General features: G+C 38.5%; 1 protein-coding gene across 1 annotated transcript in view; it reads right to left on the bottom strand.

The window, feature by feature from the left end:
* Positions 1-63: 63 nt before the first annotated feature.
* Positions 64-24,158, bottom strand: part of ZC3H6 (zinc finger CCCH-type containing 6) — a 29,857-nt gene continuing 5,762 nt past the window's right edge. Inside the window, exons 2-12 of the mRNA XM_063327934.1 lie at positions 17,005-17,185; positions 15,390-15,515; positions 14,104-14,359; positions 12,076-12,197; positions 9,542-9,658; positions 7,913-8,024; positions 7,252-7,361; positions 6,206-6,459; positions 5,053-5,573; positions 4,543-4,782; positions 64-2,920 (exon numbers count right to left, since the gene is read on the bottom strand). Coding sequence (XP_063184004.1) covers positions 1,419-2,920; positions 4,543-4,782; positions 5,053-5,573; positions 6,206-6,459; positions 7,252-7,361; positions 7,913-8,024; positions 9,542-9,658; positions 12,076-12,197; positions 14,104-14,359; positions 15,390-15,515; positions 17,005-17,185 — 3,541 coding nt within the window. The 3' untranslated portion in view covers positions 64-1,418. The remainder of the gene's footprint in view (positions 2,921-4,542; positions 4,783-5,052; positions 5,574-6,205; positions 6,460-7,251; positions 7,362-7,912; positions 8,025-9,541; positions 9,659-12,075; positions 12,198-14,103; positions 14,360-15,389; positions 15,516-17,004; positions 17,186-24,158) is intronic.

Genomic DNA, 24,158 nt, shown 5'->3' with positions numbered 1-24,158 from the left:
GGTCCACCAAGGAAGAGACTTAATGCAAAGAAACATTCCAAGTGGGCGGGAACCAGATGGCAATTGAGCAGACGGCAAATTTTTATTGTAAACGTAACTAGCTAGGTATGACTACATTTCCTCTATATAAAAAGCAACCCAAAAGGCAAAACAAGAGAGGCTTTGAGGACAGTTGTGCTCTTGGCATGCAACATCTTCGGAAATTAAAGAACATGCACGACATTTCTCATAGTGATGCCGGTAACTGTAGTAAGAGAACAATGACGACTCTCTCCAAATCAGCAGTCTGATCTTGGAACCACGCAGCAAGCTAACTCCATTGGATTCAGTACAAGGTTAGTTTAAAAACCCGCTACCATCTGACCGTAAAGCGGCGAAGCGACTGCACCAAACCCAACAGTTTTAGTCACCTTCATCCTTCAGGCACCCCCACTGTTCTTTCCCCAACATTGAACTAGCTGCCAACATGTCAACATCACAGTCATTACCAGACTTTAACTGTACCCTTTTTAATTTTTTTGTTAAAAATGTCATAAAGACACCATGAATACAAGTACTGCAGTTACATCAATACAAAAAAAGCAATACAAATTAAGCAGCTGAATACAAAAATACATTGAAATACATGAACACCACAATGTAACTTATAGCACTAATCAGAATTGTGTATGCGTGAAAAAATTAAATAAAAACCTTTTTTTTGTATTAGACAACTTAGGTATTCTCCACTTTTAACAGTAACTTTCTTCTAGTTATGTACTTCACAATTTCTTCTATATACAGCATAGAATAAAATACTTTTAAAAGATATGACATTTTTAATCCTCAATATGCGATATAGGTCTCTTTTACACTAAGAATATTGACTGCATGAATAAAAACTGTCAATGTCTTACATCACTGATCTGAAAAGGAGGATCAACGTTTTCCTTTTAAATCATTTACGTAGGTTTTAAATCAGTTAGTAGGTTTGGCTTGATGCGTCAGACAATCCTTGTTAAACAGTGTCTCTCACAGTAATGTACATAATATTGCTTGTATCTATACAATCATACAAATGTGGCAATCATATCTAAATGTTGTTTATGAAAGAGACAGCTCACACATATACAGGTCTTCGGACTTTCTTAATGACTTATTTACAATGAAAGTGCTTTTATCAGCTCTAACACAATACATGGGGGTTTTTTCTACATGTCAATTATTAGTCTCCCTGAAATTGGAAAAGTATTATATAGAAAATACCACAGCTTTGCAAACACTATAGCATACTGTATAACTGCATGTGGTTCTGAGATTAGCAGCTGAAAAGTGTTGATAATTATAATTTAAAAATAAATAAAGCAAAGAGGTAAACCAGTTACAAAACAGCAGAAAACTGCAATATTCACAACAGTAAAAAGACTTAAAATCAATTGCTAACAAAACGGTGAAGCAGTTGGATCAAAAGTCTTGAAAACATCTTTTAATGACTTATCATCTGATTCCCCATTTGGATCATTATCCTGTGTTTGAGTTACCTGTCCAGGCTGTCTAACCTGCCTTGGGTCGCTGTACTGCGGTCTGATTAATCCCGATAAAGCTTGGATAGGAAGATTATGCACCGCAGGTGCAGTGCTGGAGTGTTTAGCCTGAGATTTACTGGTGCTATTTGCTTTATCTGAAGTAGCTTCTCCTGATCCTTCTGTATTTTTTTCCACGTTTGAGGCAGCCTTCTGCAGCGATGTATCTTCTGAGAGACTGGGTTCACTTTTACCAGAATTTTTCAAAATACTTTTTTTCTGGTTCTCTCCGTTCTCTCCTGAACTAGCTGGAGCTGCATCCAATGATGAGCTGTGATCTCTTGGATCATACAAACTAATACCGCTCAGTATCGAGCCCGGAGTTCCCAGCCTAACACCGCTCGAGGATAATTTGGGTGCGTATGGAGGGAGAGCATCTGGGTCAGGCTTAGCAGTTGCAGCTTCCGATGGCTGCGATGAGCCAGCAGCAGATCTGGCGAGGCGGGGGTCAAACTTCGGAGAGTGTGAATCCTTTGCGACTCCATGATGCGTATCTGCACTCGACAGTCTGTGGAGTCTGGGATCAACGTTTTTTTGTAAGCGAGGATCTCCTAATTTGCTTGAGCTACTGGCATGCGAATCCGCAGATGGATCCAAATAGCTGCTCCTGCCCGTTAAGTTGTTTTTCGCCTTTGCAGCTAGTCGCGGGTCAGCTGGCATTGCATTTGGATGGGGATCATTTTTCAAATTCCGCAGTTTATTAAGTCTCTGGTCAGCAATGAGTGGAGGAAGAGGTAAATTGATTGAAGAGACGGGGTCAGGTTTAGGCAAAGGTATTGGGAGCAAGTCCTCAGGTGCCCATACAATATGCTTAGCAAAGTTTGGTTTCATCAGGGTAACATCCATTTTAATGTGGCTGAACTGCCTAAGCTGAGATCGGGGATCCCTTAACGTTACACCAGGCAAAGGTTCCAACGGTATCAGAAAAGCACGTTCTCTCAGTTCTCTTTCTGAGTCCTCTTCATCATCATCAATCCCTTTTTGCTTGACTTTAACTCCAGTGTGCGGGTGGTGCAAATCTAGCTTTGCTCCCCCAAGGGACGAGCTGGCGTGACCACCCTCACTGACCTTGTGCATCCTGGGATCTCGTACAAGCCGTGGGTCCAAGGACGCAGATTCCGAAGGCTTTCTGGGGTTGGACCTCGGGGAGGCCCGAAGTCTCGGGTCAGCAGCCTGAGGCCCTGTGCCTTTTTCTTTTGCCAGCCTCGGATCAGTAGGAATACCAAGCATGTGCTGCTCTGCGGAATGTTGTTGCCGATTCCTAAAGTTTTCGCTCTGTTTCTTTAGGGTTTTTAGTATCGATTTAACACTGCTCCCCTCTTCCTCTTCACTACTGGAATACCAGTTGACATTGTCATCTAAAAAAAAAAAAAAATTATTATTCAAGCAAATGATCATGAGGGAATACAAGACATTTACTTGTATCAAGGGTAACTTCTCAGTAAAATCAAACCGAGAAGACCTGAGATGAAGTCATCACTCCCTGTATGAAAAAAACATAATCTAAAAATCACAAAAATCAATTTAAACGAAGAACTGACTTAACAAAAACCTGTAGCTAGTTGAGATACTCCCAAACTCTGCCACATTCTCTCCACATATCTCTCTGTCAATATATTAATCTGGGAAAATAACCTACTCTCAAACAATTATTTCTACCAGTGCTAATAAAAAAAAAAAAAAAAAAACATTTAAAATATGAGTCTTGGTGAAAATCACCTTCATTGTGGGATGGCAGAACAAAAAGTACAACGGCACCTTACAGCAGTGTTAAAAACAGATAAATTACAAATGTGGAATTTTGCTGCTTCATTACAATCCAATTCACAAGGTTTTGGGGAGAGGTCAAGATGCAGGACAGGAAGAAATAAGAATATTTAATTTTAAAGGAAAAATTCTTAACTACTTTCTCCAATTTACTGGAAAGCCTTATCAACACAGCTGTGTGCTCTGTTCCACATCCTGAACTGGCCTACTCACCAAAGGAGACTAGTAGTCTACTCTGGATCAGGAAAGTGAGAAATGGAAACGAAGCCCACCATCATCCCCGGTATCTAATGCACAAAAATGCATGTTTCCTCAATGCTTCTTGCGTCACACAAATACTCAACATTAGGGAGTGACACGTTGTTGGAAGCAGCTAATAGGAACGTTCTTCCATTATACTGCTTTTTGATAGCCCTCTAAATGGGAGGACCAGTCACTCTACAGCACTGGTGAGAAGCCTTCACTTCACAGGAGATTAGTCTAGGTTGCCCTGGTGTTGGATGTAGCCTGAAGAGCTGCATCTCCAGTCCACTTCTCATCATTTGATCAGAATTATATTGGCAATGTCCTCAAAAACATTTCATACAGCAACTGCCTTTTGGTCACATAGAAGATGCATTTCTGGTCACAAAACCTAGCGGCCCCAGAAAAGGGTGCAGCAGGGAGCAGGCCAAGGGACAAACATACTCTGCGTGGCTCAATTTCATCTGCAGGCTTACTGCTCTCCATTGTCCAGGTCACAGAAGAGACACTCAGATTAAACAGTGCAAACTTCAGATATCACAGAGGAAAAAATACTCCTCTAGAGAAACGGAATATGCAGAAAAGATCAAGAAGCACAACTGAATAAACAGAATGCAAGATGCACTTGCAGTACTGACAGAAACAATAACCTTTCTCTTTCAATCAGGGATTTTAAGAAGTAATTGAGTTATCAACAACAGAACCTTTTAAAAGTACAAATTATATCCAAAAATTATCCACAGATCTTTCTACTTGGAACTGGAATGCAACAACTAAGCCTATATTAAAATCCTAGAGCAAGGCAGGAAGGAAAGCAAGTATATTCAGATGAAAATATTATTTGAGTTGGTACTTGCACATTCACGATAATTGGGAATGGTAACGCGATGAAAATATAAGTCAACAGATTTGTTCCAGGCTAATGCATGGTCAATAAGCATGTTTAGAACTCTAACAAAATTATCTTTACCTTCATCTTTGCTCATTGCCCTCTGACCCTGGCTGCTGACAGAGTCTCCATCTCTTTGATGCTTTTGACTAAGTCTTACATAAAGGGCTTTCTGCATTGCCGGAAGAAAATCTGGTACGTTAATTGCTGGTTTATGGCCCATATGGCTACTCATGCAGTCCGACTCACTTCCACCTTGATGCGACTCTTGAGCCATGAGGTGACCCTGGTGATCTGTAAATTCTCCATGCCATGTCCCATCTGCAGTACGAAAAAAACCACCGTTAGCAGGTATCCTATACAAGCTTTTGCAGCAGAGGAGATAAAACATAATCAAGCAAAACTAATGTGGCTTATATTACACGACTGGAAAGCATCAGCTGAAAAAGCCTATACACCGAAGACATTCCAGGACGTCTGGCTTTCTATCCAGAGTTCTTTCAGCTGTTCAGCTTTGGCGCCATGATGTTTTAATATTGCACAACTGCAAAAGTGCCTTATCAAGGAACAATTATTTTCAAATGTCCTTACCACCAGAGTTATTAGCTGGCTGGAAGTTATGTACAGCTTGATGGGAATAGTAATTGTCATAGAAATCAGCTGGGTTCTGAATAGGCTCGTAATTCATATTCGGCTGCCGTTCACCAGGAATCTGCTGGTATTGTGGCCCCGGAGCACAATGATTCTCTCTTGGCATATTCACCATATGTCCTTGAACTCCTGGGGCATTGTAAGATCCACCAAGACCCGGTGGTGTGAGAGGTGGACCACCTTGCTGTCCTTGCATAGGCATACCGGTCTGGTTCTGCGGTCCAAGAAAGCCTGGTGGAACACCCTGCATAGGAGGACTCTGCGGCATTCCTGGGCCTTGAGGCCCCGTGCATGGATGATGTCCAGGAGAACCTGGGTGCATTGGTGGCCCATTATGTCCCTGTGACATGCCCGGTCCTGGCCCTGGACTTGAACCTGGATTATACATATGCTGCGAATGTGGGTCGTTTCCCTGAAACGGTGGTCTTGGTGGTGATGCACTGTTATAGAAGGTTGGTGGCCTGTAGGCGAAAGAGAATTAGTGAATCAAATTTTGCACGTACAAAGATCAACAGCCTATTAGCTATCTCCACCCCCTCCTCACTCTTACAGATGTCTGTTCATACTTATTTGATCTTAAGTTGGAAAGCCTTAAAGTCTGAAAGAAGGAAAATGATTTTTCAAAGAGAGTAACTATATACATTACACATGACAGAGCTTGTCTGGAAGTAGAACATTTTTTCACTATTAGGACATGCAGAACCGGACATTTGCTACAACTAAGAGTTTTAAACATCCCAAGGCCAAAAGTCTCCATCAGGAGTGTCAATTGGCTTCGGTCAAGAAAAAGCTAACTATAAAAAGAGTTTAGAAGAAAATGAACTTTGCTCAACCTGCAAATGGAGACAAGCAAGGCAGGTACAGAGCCGAAACAAGAGCCAATGGAGTGACCTTCTGGAAGGTCAAGGCTCAGTAAGATCTCTTCTATGGAAAGCATTAAATAAGTAAACAATTACGACAGCAAATATTTGTCAGATCATTAACTTAGCAATATACTCAGAAGAATATACTCCTGACAGAAGCAAAGAGAATTGTTTAAATACTTAGGTAACCATGTTGTAAGGAGAACACTACACAAAATTCTAAAACGTACTTTTTTCCAATTTTGTGTGCTAAATCCACAGTAGGCTTCACAACAATTTCAAAGAGAGATGGAATTTTCTTATATTCTCCTGAAGGATCTTGATAATTTTCTATATCGGACTCAGAAAACGCATATTGCTCTGGCGGGGTTGGCAGAAGTCCAACACCTGGTGGTGGCTTAGGGAGAGGAACTATGCCACGCTTTCTGAGTTCCTCCAGCTCTTTCTCATCTTCATTTTGTGGCTCCTCCTCAGTATTCAAAACCTAGAAGAAAGCAATGTAGCCAACACTTCATTAATTTTGCAGTACATGCAACTGAATTTAGTCTTGCACTTTCCATTTAAATATAATTACCTGCTACAATACTACTGTGCATTGACATCAAAACTCAGACGAATTATAAATCTGTTATTACTTGTTCCGCAGGACACCAATTCACAGCCAGGAAGAAAACTATTTCTGTGGTCAGGAAAGGACAATTTCACACAAGTCCACGTCCTTCAAACAGTAATTTTAAGTGACAGAAATTGAAGGACTTACTCTAAGATTCATAATGTTTCTAGTGTTAAACTCAGGCCACTTTTCTGTTGAGGCCTGTTGTAGAGTAACTGGAGAGATGATACACAAATACCCTACTTAACACAAAGGTCAAGATTTCATGAATCATTCAGAGGAGGCACCTCATTTCTTTCCCCATCCTGAGTGCAGAAGTAAGTCAGATGATATCTAACTTCTAGGCAGGTAGACAACATAAAACCCATACTTCTCGTTAGAGAGTACATGAAGATTTCCACAGAACGAGATGCAAAAGGAAGTTCATGGGCAGAAACTTGAGTTGTGAAAATAAACGAGTCTGACATGGCTAAAAAATAACTGAATAACTGATGGCAAGGGGAATTCCTACCACAGACTTACTGTGCTGAAGAGCAACAGGGAAGCTTAACGTCGTTAGTGTTTAGCACCACACTCCCTAAGAATCCCACAGAAATTTTTAGCAACCTCCCCCCTATTCTTTCTAGCCACAAACCTCGTGTTTACAGACTACGAATCGCTCACCTTATCCAACAGCTCTTTTGTTTCTGCAGTCAGGGGAGCGTGAGAAAATTTGCACTTATCTCCTTGATAACATTTTGCTCCTGTATGGTAGAACTTGCAAGGGAATTCATGTAAGCAATGTATTAAGGATTCCTAACAAAGGCTGATTTCTCGTTTGCACTGTTCAGCAAGTTTATAAAATTCATCTGCCAACTATCCTTCAATTCTTCACCAGTATTTAATCCTTTCCAAAACAGTATCTTAAGAATTTTGAAAGCTAATAACCAACTTACCTCCTAGTTCTATTTAACATTCTACTAATAATTACATTACTGTGGCTTTAACGTTACTTTTGACTTGATTCTAAAATTGTTATTAAACAGACGAAGGTCTCAACTCCAGAATTGAACATAAGTCCTTTAAAACAAACAAGAACAGATCAGGGGTTTAAAAGTATCTAACATGAAGTTTAAAACATTAAAAGCAAAAAGAAACCAGTAATTTTATACATATTTTCTCCTAACTATTTAAGAAAAAAAAATTAATCTTGTAGCAAGTCTACATAGTCTTTGACATGTAGTCTCTTAAGAAAAGAAACAGCTACCCCTAAAAATCACTTATATCAATTAAGAGTAAATATAAACTTTTAGTTTAATTCAAGTTGTTGCTTTTTAAAGGATATTGTGCAAATAAATGCAGTTCTCTCCTTTGGTGCAGTAACCCTGTATGTAAAACTTGCAGATTTCCTTCTTCTTTTCAATCTCTGCATCATGATCAAATTTACACTGCTCTCCCTATGAATCAGAAAACAAGAAAAAAAAAACATTATGGATCTGAAATGTTGAGGAATTCCATTTCATATGTAAATAAAAAAATCCTCCTTAGCTGAATTTAAACTGTTTATGTTTACTAACACAAAACTGCATTATAAACATGACCTAAAAACCCTGTAAACAGGGGGGCCTGGACACAGAGAAACAACTCCTGAATCGGGATACAAGATATATAGGCAGTAGTCACAGTAAACAAGCTGGTCTTACAATACCAGTTCTCTCCTCTGTCTCCACCTAGCAATTAGCATTAAAAAGGCATTTAAACAAATACTTTACTAAAATTATTTTCCATATAAACAATTATGCACTTGATCAGAAAACCTGGTTCCGTTTTAAGGGTGCGTGGGAGAACTTAAGAAAGTCCAACAAGCAAAGTATTAAGAATCTTCCATGTACAAAAACCAGAGTCCAAACAATATCAAGTTTATATCAACCGTATCATGTTATACACTAGGATTACTTTGCTGGAGAGGTTTTTTGCATTTTTTTTTTATTTATTTTCATGCAAAATACACTAAGTGCTCTTTCAGCCACTTGTTTTAAAACTGAAGGTGGCAGCAAACACTCATCTTCCTGAGCATAGCATGCTAAAAAATACAAAGGCAGCAACAAATCCATCATCTTCAATTCCCCCCTAGTTTGGGAAAAAAAGCATACTAAATTTCAACTTTACTTTGACCATTTGAAAAAGAAGCAGAAAATGTTCTATCTCTAAATACACACAGGAACCAAATATAAATGACACGCTCAGTTATTTGAGAAGCATGCGGTTTTTCTTAAGTGTGTTTTACAACTGCCTGAACTAGTCTGACATCAGAGGATTCAACTCCACAGCAGCATAAGCTTCAAAATGAAACAATAGCAATTTTTTTTTATGTCGTGAGAGACCGTTTTGCTAGGGCTTTTGCTCGACAGCTGACTGCTCTGAATAGCATTCTCTTCTTTCTGCTGCCTCCCCCTTGCTGGCTGAAGGAAGATGATTCTTTGGTAGGGAATTCTTCTATACTATTACTACAAACCCACTTTTTAGTTTAGAGAGAAATAATTTCGCATAATTAAGCAATTCCTTCAATATTTCAAAATTAGCAATAGCACATAAAAGAGAAATAGTCTCATACATTCAGAAATTATTGCCTATTTACAGATTCCATCCTTGTAAGATTTGTATATTTACATTTGATACATTGCCATTGTAAGTTTATGATACTATCACAGATGTTTTTACCGTATATACTAATAAGCAAATACAGTAATTTTTAGTAGAATTTATTATAATTCAAAATGTATAACAGAAGGGGTTGTTTTTCCACAAGTAATTCTGTTGGCTTTTATCTATAAATACGCGAAACATTAGAAATCAAAACATGGAGTTTCAACACACAGGTTTTCTTTGCATCAACTGAAGTAAAAGAGCACAGTGCACCTTCTCCCCTTCCTCACACCAAAGAAGCAGACCGACACACACAGTACATAATTACCTTAATACACCTCCCTTCGAGGAAATATTTACAAATTTGTTTGCCTTTGTGTTCCACTGTATGCTGATTTATGAACTCCTGACTCATATTAACCCATTTCTTCACTGGTTTGCCGTCCTGTAAGAAACATGAATATCCTGCGTATGTTTACTTATTAAGCACAGTTGCAAAAATATTAGAGCATACTTGGTGCACTAGTTACCCCAAAACGTGATTAACTACACCATGATTTAAGTTCTTAAAATTATTATACCCACAGCTCAAAGCAAAGGTAAATACACATACTTTTTTCTTAGCTGCTTTAATACAGTCTTTTTTACAAGTGCAACCAAATCAGAAACTTCTTAAAACAGACACAAATAATTTCACTGAATGGACAGAGTATCTCACACTTCATTTGACAACGCACCCATTAAGTCAGTGCCAACCACCCCCAATTACGGGCACCTCTGCAGGCAGCCAAGAGTTGAGTAATCACCCAGGCTTCCAGACCACCATCTTAGCCACAAGGCTATACTTTGCCAGTCCTTCCCCTTTACGTGCTTCTCACACAATTGTTACCTCCAGATTATCTTTTTTTTTTCTCTCCCTGTTTTCTCCTATTAAAAGAAAAGTAACCTGTTTGCTTATATCATGACGCAAAGCAGAGATGCACAATTCAATCGCGACCTAACACATCAGAATTATTATGTACCTGGTGAGTGAAATAATTGTTCCCTCTTATGATTTGATTCCCGTAGGCATCTGCACTTGAGATAAACTAAAGAAACTGCGGTAAACTCATCTAACTAGAGAGTCCTGGACAGATGTTGAGGAGGCCTGGCAGAGCTGGTGAAGTCATGGAAATAGATGGCCTTTAATGAACTGCTGAGTGTGACACTGCAACAGAGGGTAGAAACAAATGCTGTCTTTGCAGTGCTAGGTGATTGCCTACTGATGTGATGATAGAGGGAAACGGGCTTTTCTGATTTCCCATTTTCACAAAAATGAGCTGGGTTCTGCCTGCTGAGTAGCAGCTTCTGAAACGGAGTGGATGTGGTTCTCCACAGTCATCACACTGCATCATGAGCACACATGAGCATCAGCACATCAAGCGTCCTGTCTCATTTTGCTCGACAGATTAAGCAATGTCACAAAACATTAACATGAAAAATGATTAGCAGATTTTGTTGACATTGAGAAGCAGAAATCTTTGAGCTAGAAACGCCACCCCAGGATCAGTCAAGATCCATTTTCTACTCTGAACACATTAAATCCAGAGAAATTTCAGCTACTTCAGACAAAGCAGCTTTGAATCTAATAACTGATCCTCCTCAAGGTTAACGCAAATATCACATAAACACGATGCTCCAAGTCTCTCTGGAAGCACTGCAAATCAGTGACTGTCCCACACCACAAATCACTTGAAACAATGGCCCGAGGAAGGTTGAAATGCTCCCACCATGTCCCCGAGAATCACAGGGATGTCGCTGTACGGCTCGGGAGTCTCAGTGGTTACCCCACTACACCGCGCAGCTCAGCATCTGCATCACAGAATTCATTATTTCGCTGTAACCATAAGCCCAGCTTTTTGTTTTCTGCCTCCCAGCCCTGCCGGGACCTGCCTGCAGCTGCCTCCTCGCCTCCACCCTTCCCACGGCTTGGGAGACGGAACTGGAGGACAAGGCATGCTCTGCAGCAACAGAAGGAGTTATCCTATAAACAAGGCACTGTCCTAATAGATCAAATGGCTGCCCTTTTCCCTACCACATGCAGAGCGGGGAACGGAGCATCTAATTGGGACCACTCAGGAGCCCCAGAGAGTTAGGCCAGCTGGAGAACACGGGGAAAAATTAGCATGGATGAATTACACATCACCCCATTAGTGAGAAGCCACCCGTGTGTACTCTGGAGTGCAGGAGGGAAGAGAACCACAGACATTTTAGTTGCAGTATACAGACCTAAATATGATTTGGCTTAAATAATATTTTTTAGCCATGGACGGATTTGATCCATTAATCATCAATTTTATATTGCTTTTCATTTAAATGAAGATTGGAGTGAGAAATTTACAAATACCGTGGCAATACTGAATGCTATGTTTTCTCTAATTCCTGTGCAAAGAATTACTAAATGAAAACCAAGGTAACGTATACTTCCATTTCCACAGTCACAGCTACGGAAAGAGAAGGATTCAGATGAAAACTGGAAAAGCTGAAGGCGTCCATTTTCTTTGATGAAAAATCTGAGGTGAACTGGTAGCAGTAAAACAACTTATTTCAGATACATTTAACATTGAAGTTCATGCACCATTCAAAACCAAAGCTCATAAACCACTTCATGCTGGTTTTTTGTATTTCCAAGAAAAACAAGAAAATTGCGTATTAGCTTAAGTTATCGATTATACTTCGTATACCCAGTGTTGGAAAATTCTAGTCATTTTCTAGACAAAAAAAAAGTTTAAAGGTATGTATTTTTAAATACGCTTCCATTAAAGCAAAGCAGTCATTTGAAACAATTACAATTGTTCCAAATTCAGCTTTAATTCCACATACCTCATGAAAGCCATCAGATCCTTTATTGCCCCCTCTTCCCCTTCCACGATCTTTACGCTTCAATTTCTTTTGCATTCCACGCCCTCGACCAACATTGTAATTATTACCTCTTTGAGAAATACCTGAAAAACAGCAATGACCTCTTTACATGACCTCAGAAAGTAAAGAAAAAGTATTATCTAGTGACACTGAATACAGACAAATCTAACAAGTTAAATATCTGCCTTTTCGCAGGCTGAATTCCTAAATATTATCTCGAATCTCAAGTTAGCAAGTACAACTACACCAGCCAATTTTAATTCTGTGCAACTGCCTGCTCTTTGAAAAGCTCTTCAAATCAATAGCAGACTGACAAAATATTAATCTTGTTCAAAGCAGCGTCTCACAATTAGAAGTGCAGGCATGTTATTTCTAACCAGCCCAAATACTTGAAATATTTTGTGCTGTTTGGTCACTTTCTGAACGCAGAACTAACCAGTACAACTGGCACCCAGATGTGTGTGCATGTTTCATTGTCACAATATGCAAGAAACCCGAGATCATAACCTAAGAAATATGACAGAACAGTTTTGAATATAAAAAAGTTTAAAGGTAACTGTTTGGAAGCCTCAAGAGAGTAATTATCCAGCCAGGCGTCATGGTCTCAACTAAAACCACTGAGACAGTTATCTGCTTGCTCATCCATTTTAAACCAAAGAAAAGCACTGAGAAAGCTCTGCAGACATCACATCAGCTTCAGGTGGCAGCTACCCTGCTACAGCCAGGCTGATTCCAGTGAAAATGCCTTGACATCATCTCAGATGACTTGCAGACAGAGATTTAGAAGCAGTATTATCGTGCAGCACATGAAAAGCCATTTTTGTCTCAGCTACAAAGATTCTGCCAACCTTTTGCCAATTTATTTTACTGTGAACCAAAACAGAATACAATAAAACTTCACTGTAGTCAATGAAAGCCAGCTTACTACCTTTGCATAACCCACAATATCTCCCGGAGAACTAGTAAGGTATTCATACTGTCATACAAAACCCTGCTCAAATTTTGCCTGGGAGGCAAACTTTTAACCATAATTAAAGGGAGAAAATTTTGCAAACTGAATCAACAGTTTCTGAAATGAGAACTTGATCGCATAGAAAAAGGGATGAGGACAAGTTAAGTATTTCTAGATAGTAGATGAGGCTATTTCTGGTACACATCGCCTCCATTGCCTAACCTTCCACACACCCTATGGCAATATGCAGTAATACAAGACGACCGGGGAGTCAGAAGTCCCTTCATAATACAGAGGCCAGAGATGTTAAGCTGGCTCAACGAATTGCATTACAATGTCAAGCAAACAATCAGACAGCAAATGAAAGGTGCAAACAAGAATGCTTGCATAACTTGGTTTATAGAAGTAAGGCATGAAATAAGGGCAGCAGGACTCTTCCAGGAATATGTTGCTTAAGAGGAATACTTTCTCACCAGCATTTGTATTGGCCCAGCTTTGAATGCAAGAGAAGTTGTGAAAACAAAAATAACAGGATACTAGCACACTTGTGGGGTATACCAATAAAAGTATTCAGGCACCTATCAAAATTTCTAGGTACTTAATTATTTTTGGGGGGGGGGGGAGCACAGTACATTAGATTTTGGAATTGACATATTTACATGCCTTCCCCCAAACAAGTCCCATTTCAGACTTTCCTGAACTACCACCAGAAAGTCACTTTACAGCCCTATGATTTCTTACTCAAGCAGTTATACAACAAAATTGGCTTTTTAATAGGGTGTTGTTTCTTTATTACTATGTACATATTACCCAACACTTGGTTTTTTTCTTCAATATATACATCAGTGTGACAACATGATATTATTCCTTCACGATGAAGAGCATTATCACTTACTGATGGGAGACTGCAAGCTCATAAGGAAAGTCACCACTGGCAGCTTTCTTCATTCGGCTCTCAAGACAACCATCCAGAAATGATGCGTGATACAACTGCTGCCATCATCCATTACTACAGTCAATGATACAAATTATCTTACCTTTCTGGATCCCTTTCATCCCCTGTTTTTTCACTGGTTCTTTCGGGAATGGAGGTCCTAAGTCAGTACTGGAGGTCTCTTTAGCTTGCCTGTATTGTTTAAGCTGATCAGCAAAATCTTCATCCTTTTCTTCCTCATTATAATTACCAAAGTTTTCGTCACTGTAATGACTATAGTCATCATACTCCTTACTTTTTATATTTTTTTTATGTTGCATTTTCTGTGAACTCATGTAATTTCCTGATACATGCCCATGCTGTAATGAAAGGGATTACGCTGTTTAGAAGCAGCTCAGTATTTCAAAAAGCACCCCTCCAAACTCCTCTACAAAACCAATTGCTTTTACGTTGTTTTATTGCCACGCTGCCTACCAGGTTTGCACAAACAAGCATCGATAACGCACAGTGAAAACCAGTTATTCACTAAAAATTACTACTTTTGATTCTGAAGGTATCAAAATTGGAAAAAAGATAAAAAAGAACAGCATCAGCACCTATACTCCAGAAAAATGTTCAGTGGTGTTGACAAAACATTTTAACATATGCATTTCTAAGTGTTCTAAATGCTACTTAGATGAACTATGATTAAAATAAATTTTTTCCCTTCATGATCTCAAATCCTGACAATCTCGGGAACAGATGATGCAATCTGTCCTGTCTCTGTCAGTCAAGACGAAATATTGCTTACGGCCACTCCTAAGGCAGCACCGTCCCTTCACCCATTTCTGCAGACAGGATCTTCAGATTGTTAATAAATTTGTCTGGCTTAGAGGTCTCTGGAACAGTTTCAGGCTAAAAGGAAGAGTCTCCTCTCCTCTGAAGTACCAGAGTTTCATGAAGCCTCTAGCTGCTCTATTGCAGCTTTAGAGAATGCATTCTGTTTCACCCAGTGGTCTCAGGAGGGCTATCGAGCTGCACAGACTGAGAAAAGCCTCAAGGACAAACTGAACTAGCAGAGAGCAGCATCAACTCTTAGGTATTTAAAGGTGCTTTTTCATGAGGTGTTTCTTAGTACAGTCTACAGGCAGTAATAAAGAACTCTTAACTGTTGCCTGATGGAGGAAAAAATAGTATCAGGCTTGTTTACACCACCTACGTTCATGCCACAGATAATGCTTTACATTTGGAGATCTACCCAAGGAGATGAGAACTAGATGTTGCTTCCTGAAATCTGCCAGAATGCGCACAAGTGATCAAGTCAGTCTTCAAAAATGGCATCATTTACATTTGTGTTTTTTAAATTACACCCAAACAAAGACATGAGAAATCAGTTTAAAAAAATACTACCTGACTGAATGAAGAATCATAATCTCTGTATGAAGAGCTGCTACTCTTTTTATGTGGCCTTTCTGTACGCTCAATATCAGAGTCATGGCTGTAGTCTGAACTGTCATCACTGGAAGGGGAGTTATGCTGAAAAAGAAGAAGAAAATAACTCTCAGACACTGTTACATAATTCTCTGTGTAACTGGTCTGCTGTATATGTACTTAAAGGAAGCATTAGACCAACAAATGAATATTTTCTTAATTCGCAGAAACCTCTGCTTCTGGGGGAAGCTAAAGAAAGCATGCTCTTTGACGACCCACTCTTATCAGAGAGAGAGATGTGATCTGATGAGGCTTCACAATGTAAACACTGAGGGCTATGTGGTTTCTCTGGGTTATACCAGCTTCCTACGGGTCTCTCTGAGCTCTGCTTCTTTGCGACATAGCAGGGATGGTGCTGGAAGGCCAACAAATCCGAGAGATGGCTAAAAACTTGCACATGAACATAAAAATTATTAGCATCCTGTCATTTTCTGCTGGGAGAAAACTCAGCATTGCTGCACTACAAGGGCTTTATTTACATGTATGGTTTGCAGAAAATTTAAGAGGGGAAACCATACGAGAATACTGTATTTCTGTAATTTTTAGAGAATTACCATTGGATTTAATTTTCTATGTTAAAATTTTGTGAGTCTCTTGCATTTATTTAAGTTGATTAAAATATATATTAGAAACATCTTAATTAACTTTACTGAAGAATTCACTTAACTAGATTGAAATCTTTTCTTTCCATAAATATGGTAATTAGCACAAAAAGCAAAATTGTAAATTTACTTTTTGCCTCTTATCCTCAAAAACTCTCATTCTCTATGGTTCAGCTACCATTACCTTTGTCAGTGGCCAGTGCTGAATTCACACTGCTGCTTAAGATTTAAACAATTCAAGAAGTGGTTTAACACTTCAGCCTTCAGTGTCAGAACCACCACAACCATTCACAATGATAAAGAGCAAAATGCTCATAAATGTCAATATTTTGTAAACTGCTATTAAATACTGAAATAAATACACATCCAGTGAAGATGTATATCACAAATAATAGTTACACTCATGGTCTGATTTTGTATTTCTTTTAAATATAAACCAAGTTTATGAAAATCGCTATCCCTGGAGGTATTTAAAAGACTGGTAGATGTGGTGCTTAGGTACATGGTTTAGTTGTGGTTTTGGCAGTGCTCAGTTGATGGTTGGACTCGATGATCTTAAAGGTCCCTTCCAACCTAGACGATTCTATGATTCTATAAAATGCATTTAGGCAAAGCTAACGAGCAAGTTCACAAACCATCATTTGAAATGTGCTACAGCTGGATTATTTAATGATACATTGTCTCTTACTGCACATAAACTGTCACTGAATCCATGAATATGCACTTCCATGTGTCAAAAGTCTATTTAAACAAATTCTTTAATATTGAAATGCATTGGTAAGATAGGAATCTCAAAAACTCCACTCCAAAGACTGCCTAAATAGCAACAAAATCATTTAAGATTTCTTCTCTAATTCCCTGGATCCTTGTCTAAACCTGGAAACCTGTCATTAAAATAAGCACCTCCAGTATTTTGGTTTGTATTTCCTAACCTTATGCTTATCCCGTCTTCTCCTTTTTGATTTTTTCTTTTCTTTTTCTTTTTTGCGTTTCTTCCGTGATTTTCTGTGTCCTTTTTCATTTTTCTGTTTATCATCACCTTTTGTACCATGTTCTTTCACATCTTCATATGCTGCATCATCTATTTCACCATCTTCGAGCTCTCCATCTTCTCTGTAGGAGGAAAAACATCAATACAATAAAATTACATGTTGTTATCCATCTCATCCACCCAACAGCACAATAAAAAAAAACCACACCCAGTATTTCTTTCCATCAGTTACATTTTTATACACGTGCATACACTTTCCAATACAACTAACACCACAATAACTATAAGGATTTTAGAACTTTCTTTTAAAGCTAAACAAAAATGGAATGCAAGCCGTTAAATGCCCTTGAATTGTACTGCAAAATTGAAGTTTTAAAACTTCTTAAACTTGTATTTTTTTTTACTACTCAGAACAAAAATCTTCTCTGCTTACATAGTTTTCTCTAACCTAGATTAAAAAAAACCTGCTTCAATATATAGCACTCTGTGGTCCTTAAACACATTTCAAACTGAAGAGGCAGTTTAATCATTTCTAGAAATAAAATACTTCTGCTACAATGCTATTACATTCCTTTATGCTGCTGTATTTGCACAACTGATATGGTCAAAATTAAAGACAATTAAAGCTCTCAGAAAACCATACAGGTAAACAGTAGCAATAACGAAAACACGCAGTTGGGCACTGCAGGAAAAACAATGCATTGTAATACCGACACGTTTCCTTCAACACACCAGCTCCTAGAACTAAAGATGGGTCTGTAGTATCTAGGATGTAATGGCCAAAATCACGAGCAATTCGAAAAAGGAGGATTAATTTGGTGGTTAAACAGATTCTTCAAAAGGAGTTAGTAGTAGTAGCTGACAAGAAAGAAGTAGTGAACATTTGAATTTCCTTCGCTAGAATCTAATAACTGATAGAAACAAGATATTTGATGATGCTACTTCCATAAGCTACCCAGGGTAATTCTTTTCTTTTTAAAATTTGTAACATTGACATTTGTAGGGAGTTGTTTCATACATCAATAAATACTGTAAATGGAACAACATGCATGTGAATGTAACTCCTGCATATGAGTGCAACTCTCAAGTCTTCAATTTGGAATAAACACCAAAGGATGATTTCAAAACAAAAAAAAAAAACAAACCACAAAATATAACTGCTGTTAAGTGCTTGTACTCTAAGTAACAGAAACGCTCCTGCTTATCTCCGTCACTAGGGGGGAAAAAGTGTCTATGATTACATAAGACTTTATTTAAAGTTCTGTCTACTGACCCAAAAAATAACAACCCTGAAAATATTTTGCCAAGAAAGAAACATTTCCACAAAACACCAGCTAACCTATTTCTCATCCCTATTTCAGACATACTGCTGAAGCAACCTCAACTAGCCTTCTACTATTTGGTATTTGCCAGGGTTTGGTTGCGGAAGAATTAACTGCTTTAAACATTCGTAATTGGCTCTATATAATTATTGCTACATTACCACTGCTTCAGGAATTCAGCCTTTGCAGGCATCGTGGAACCTTACAGAAACTCAGTCCTGAATTTTTACATGGAGATTGCTTGCAAATGCCATCAGTCCTATGGTGTCTGAAACCCTCACCCTATGAATGCACCAGATTCAGCAGATGGTGGGGGCAGCAAGGGGAGAAGCCTGTAAATACTAGAAAACCGTATTAAAACAAAACAAAACAAAAAAAACACACAAAAAACCAAAAACCAAACCTAAAACAAGACCAAAGTAGTGCTGGGGGCAGTAGAACGTATTAGGACAGAAGGAGCAATTAGGCTATACTAAATTGCCTTACAATTAGTCCACCTCAATCCTGTATTCACAATGCATTAGCTAACCTGATAACCAACTCTGTCTGCTTCAAGGGAACGTGAACAGTAGGGAAGGGGGAAGAACTCATCAGGAAGTGAAAGACCTGAGTCCCCACAGTAAAAAAGCAGCGGTTAGGAAGTCAGAAGCAACCCAAAGTTCTGACTTTTTTTAAGAGGAGTAAATGGATATGCCAGGGAGAAGAAAAGGGGAGGTGACATAACTGCTGTATTGTCACCTGGTAGGTATTGGAACTTCTCAAAACTAAATACAACTAAGCATTTAGCAACTAAATGTAACTAAAGTTGCAACTAAATGCAACTTAGCATTTAGCAACTGGAAACAACAACAACAAAAAAACCCATAACAGAAAAAACCAAAAACACAACCACCACCAAGATATGACACCAAGATATGATTACAGATCACTAACCAGCCACAGGCAAAAAATGCAAAGAAAAAATAAAACCACACGCAGATTACTGAATCGCATAAAGGCTTTGCAGAAAAAAATAAGCAAATACATCAATTTCAAGGTACTACCTCTTCACCTTTAATTGTCAACTACTGGTGGGATCCTACAGCATATCTACGGCAACTGTGAAACTTTCCTATCATCTCATGGAAGCCCACTGCAACCACGTAAAGACAAGTTATATATATCCCAGCCTCATGAAGATGCTTTGCTGCATTACATGATTGAGAAGCGGACTCGAAGAGATTTTCTAAGAAATGCATAAGAGCAGCTAGTCTACCTAGTGATTGAAAAAAAACACTATGGAATATGGGAGAAAGTAATTGTCCAGACAAGTACTGAAGAGAGTTTTGTTTTGCTAAGTAGCACGAAGTAGGAGGACTGAAAAGAAGGAAAACCCAATACGTAATGAAAAAGTTGGCATAAAAAGACAGATCTAATTTGATTAGAAGATTCTGCTGTGGAAGGTGTCATTTAAAGACCAGCATTCACATTGATGGTCAGCAAAAGAAAGTTCACGGCAGGTAGTGAGTGAACTTTTAGGACTTCTAGGACTGCCACAAGCAGCTGTTGAAGCAGACAGCAGCAGCCACAGAAAAGGATGGGATAAACTCACAGAAAGCAAGCCCATTAAAGGCACGGCTGTTCCCTCCAACACATCCAATATAACTGCAGGTGCTAGGAAAAGAAAAACGAACTTAGAAAGAAGGTAAGAAAAACTACCCAACTCCTACGTCTTAAGTTTAGCTACACCGCAAATGCAATCATCGCTGATTTTGCTTATGGCCTTAAACATTTACTTTGACACATTTTGAAAAGGACGTTATTTTTTAGTGCAAATATAAAACAACAGGAAGCTATGAAGTCAAAGTTTGCTTTTGAACAAGTAACAGGAATAAATAACAAAGGTATGCCCACTACCAAGTGGGTACCAAACGTGAAGTACAGAGACTGTTTCAGATTCCATTTTTATGTGATTTTTTGCAAGGTGCTCACCGAGATCTGCTCATAGACAATCCTTAAACTATCTCGCGAAGGACAATATAATACCAAGATACTCCCATACTGAAAAAGAGAGAAAAGATCTGCAGAATATGTACCCCAATCACGAAATAAATCCTGTCTTCAAACACCGCAGCAACCATTATCTCCAGCATTCCCTGACAAATTCTGAAGTACACCATACAATATCCCAAGAAAGCATTTGTCACATCTTTCCAGGAGACACTTGATTAATAAAGTGTGCCTTATGAAACTGAAATGCAAACATTTATGAAATACCTGCAGCTATTAAAAAAAACAATATTTCATCTTTTGACAACGTGAGCTAAACTCACTCTCTCAAGGATGTCTACTCAATTAAAATAAGCTCTTAAGTAAAATGCCTACTGAAAATGCTCTTTGGGAAATAAGGTTTTTACTAGTTACTAGTTCCTTTGGGAACTGCTGTCATATATTTACACTTCTGGGATGCATCCAGGAGACTTGAATAACTTTCTAGGTAAAACAATTGGGCAGAATCTCAGTAATACTATGCTCTGGATTGCATTTCAAAGGTAAAATTACAAAAGTCCTCTAATCCCCAAATACCTAAATCCCACAACATCCTAGAACTTTCCAAGCACTGAACTTCAAGAAGGTGTTTAAAAAAAAAAAAACAACACATTGGATAAATATGATTTGAAAATACAATGGTAAAAAAATGTACAATTTCTTGGAAATAATTTAATTATACTTCAAAGAAACTTTAAAGGAAGTGATAGGGCAGAAATTACCTTCCATTTTAAAGGCTTTTTTTTTCCTTCATTTAAAATCCAAACTGGAGCTGTATGCTAGAAAGCAAGCGCAGAACCTACCACTTTTAGAAGCTCAATTCCTAAATTTGTTTGACAGAGTTGGCTATAGCAAGCAGCTTTGGGAAGGGCTTTCGGCAAAGTGAACCCAAGACTACCTCCTTTTCCACTATGAGTAATAAAAGTCAACAAACAGATGTGGTCTGGAAAAAAACACAGCCAGCGGATGATTTTCTAGGAAATGGGTCCGAGTCTTAGGTTGCATTCCCATTGGCAGTATCTACAACAAACGGATGAGAACACTGATCTAAAAAGAGAGAATATGAACTTCTGTTTTGCGCAGTGCATCTTCTTGCTTACAGAATATCTTAGCACACTTCTATTATTGCTAGAAATGCCTGACACACAAACCCCAACATTTTCTTGATCTAGAAAAGCAAGGAAGTAGAATTTCATTGTCTTTTTCAAGACTCGCTTCTCTTTCAACTACCCTGCCCCATGAAACAACACACCACAAAAACAACCTTCACTGAAACAATGCCAACAAGTTGTGGGGGGAGCAGTTTACGATGCCTACACAATGCATACCTTGGGAGTCAAAAAGACAACCTCTGTGCTGACGGAACACTAGCAATTTATAAGTTTTGGATTCTGTATTTGTTTGCAAAGGCTGAACTAAATCTGATGCATCTTCAGATTAACAGAAGTTAATCCCTGACCTATTACAGTGCAGACCTGCAGTATAAAATTCTGGCACAGAAAACAGCAGAAGAGGTTAACTCACCTCTCACCAGAGATCTCAGCTGTTCCTAGTGCATTTAAAGTCCTTTTGGAAGAGAAACAAAAGTGTCTTCATTAAATACGCAGTTTAAATTGCTTAGAGGTGTTTGGCTACCACTGCCTGACCTACTGGAACCCCTTCATAAAGAGCCCTGGATGACTTGAATGATTAAAACAAGTTGCCATATGGTACTACTATTTCCTCATAACCCATGGGACAGCAAATGCAATCTTGCCATCCAGAAGACAGGAGATGCAAAATTAAGTACAGATCACCTAGACTCTACGAGCTAAACAAATCCTAACTAAACAAATGGCAGCACACTGGCCGTGATCTTTCCTATCAGCCCCTGTACTAGGACTAGCTACACACAAAAAACCCTTGGTTCACCTAGAATGTGAGAGAAAGAACTAAAATTGGTGATGGATCACTCGCTTTTCCACAGTCTACAGATACTCAGAGCTTGATGGCTATGTGAAAACAAAACCATAAAGCACTTCCACTGTCCCAAGAGTACTTCTAGAGCATCTCCAAAATGCATTAGAAAGGCACGGAACCCAAACTATTTTTCAGACAGAATCAGTTTGGTGAAATCACTGAAACAGCAATTTTGCAAGTATTTGGTTAGGTAAAATAGAAATCCACACTTAAAGTAACTCACCATTACTCTAGGGTTTACTGTTTAATTTATGACATTCAAACTCGGCTTTAACTTACCTTTCTTGCCCTTAGTCTGAGTCATTTTTAAAAATAGCATTCCTTATGTTCAAAGAAGATTTACAATTCAAGCTCCTTAAGTCCAAGATACAAAACGAGACGCATTTTCTCAGTACACTGATAACTGTAGCTATGAAATATTTTAAGAAAATTAAAAGGGTTTTGCCTGTGGGACTTTTTTACCAATCTTCCTAACAGAAGTACCTAGCATACTTGTAGATACAGCAGGTGCTACACAAGAATCATACTTCTGTACATTTTAAGAACTTAGATGAACAAAGTCGTACAACCAAAATGTGAGTCGCTATCATTAAACACTATTTTCTGTTAAGCCCATTTTTGGTAGGTTTGCTTCACAGGTGAGAAAGGGTGCCATTTAAAAATAATTACATTTTGTTTTACAATATGATGCTTTTGACTTTATTTATTAGAATAAGCCTTAAAAAGAATATAAATAGCTAAGAGCTTCTGAAAGCATTACCAAGAATAGAAAATGTATGTAGTAGATAAAAATTAAAGGCTGCAAACAACCCCCTTCTACTTCTTGTACACAGAGATTTGCTGTAGAGAAAGGACACAGTAACAAGAATGCAAACTTTATAAATGGGGAGAACTCTTAACACATTAAGCAATTCTTTTTAAGAAGCTACTACTTTCTGGTGATAACTGAATATTACTATCCAAAAATAATATAAAATCTACCATGAGTGCATGGTTAAACCTTAACCTCTTTGTTCTGTGATTAGTTCTAGAAGAGATAGGTTATCAGAAGACATCCAGGATGTCCCAAACCTCATCTTCTCATATAGAAGCAATACGTTAACAGCCCTTAATTTACAGGGGCTGATAACAGCACCATACACCTGTTCTGCTGACCTCTGAGTACCTGTGATAAGGACATATAACGCAGGGGATAGAGTTTAAACTGATGGGAAACTACCTGAGTGTTTCTGACACCAGTCAAGACTCCTTTAGTGAAAAAGCCTTACACCCCTCCTGGATATTACTCCTTAATTTCTTTTGAGCATGTTTTCCTTAGTATCCCAAACTAGATTTCTCCCTCAACCCCTCTATTCTAGCTCCTCATACACTCCTGCTGCTTCAAATAACCCTCCTGCACATATTTTCCACATCCAATGCATCTAAAAAAACATGGTGCTATGCAGCACTTGTGACTGCACAGATGTACCCAGCTATCATTTCTCATCATTACATGCTTACTTTCTATCCTGTTCACTAGCACGAGATGAACCCACAATTTTGTTTTTATAAAATTATGAAGAGCATGGTAACTCAGACGCAGCTCAATGATGTGAAAATTACATGTCGAAAATAAGATCTTAGAGGGCTAAAATTCACTAAATGAATTTGTCCTAGCTCGCTGGTACAATACAGAATTTATTAACGAATAAGGAAAAGAAGTACAAAACTAGAAAGTGTTGTTGCAGTTAACACAACAAGCCACTGTTAGTTGGCCACAACAAGCGTGTGCCAACTAGCACTGGCT

Source organism: Chroicocephalus ridibundus, chromosome 3 (assembly GCF_963924245.1).
Source record: "Chroicocephalus ridibundus chromosome 3, bChrRid1.1, whole genome shotgun sequence".
NCBI classification, from domain to species: domain Eukaryota; kingdom Metazoa; phylum Chordata; class Aves; order Charadriiformes; family Laridae; genus Chroicocephalus; species Chroicocephalus ridibundus.
Note: the sequence above shows the minus strand (reverse complement) of the source record. Positions and strands in the feature narration are given on the sequence as shown.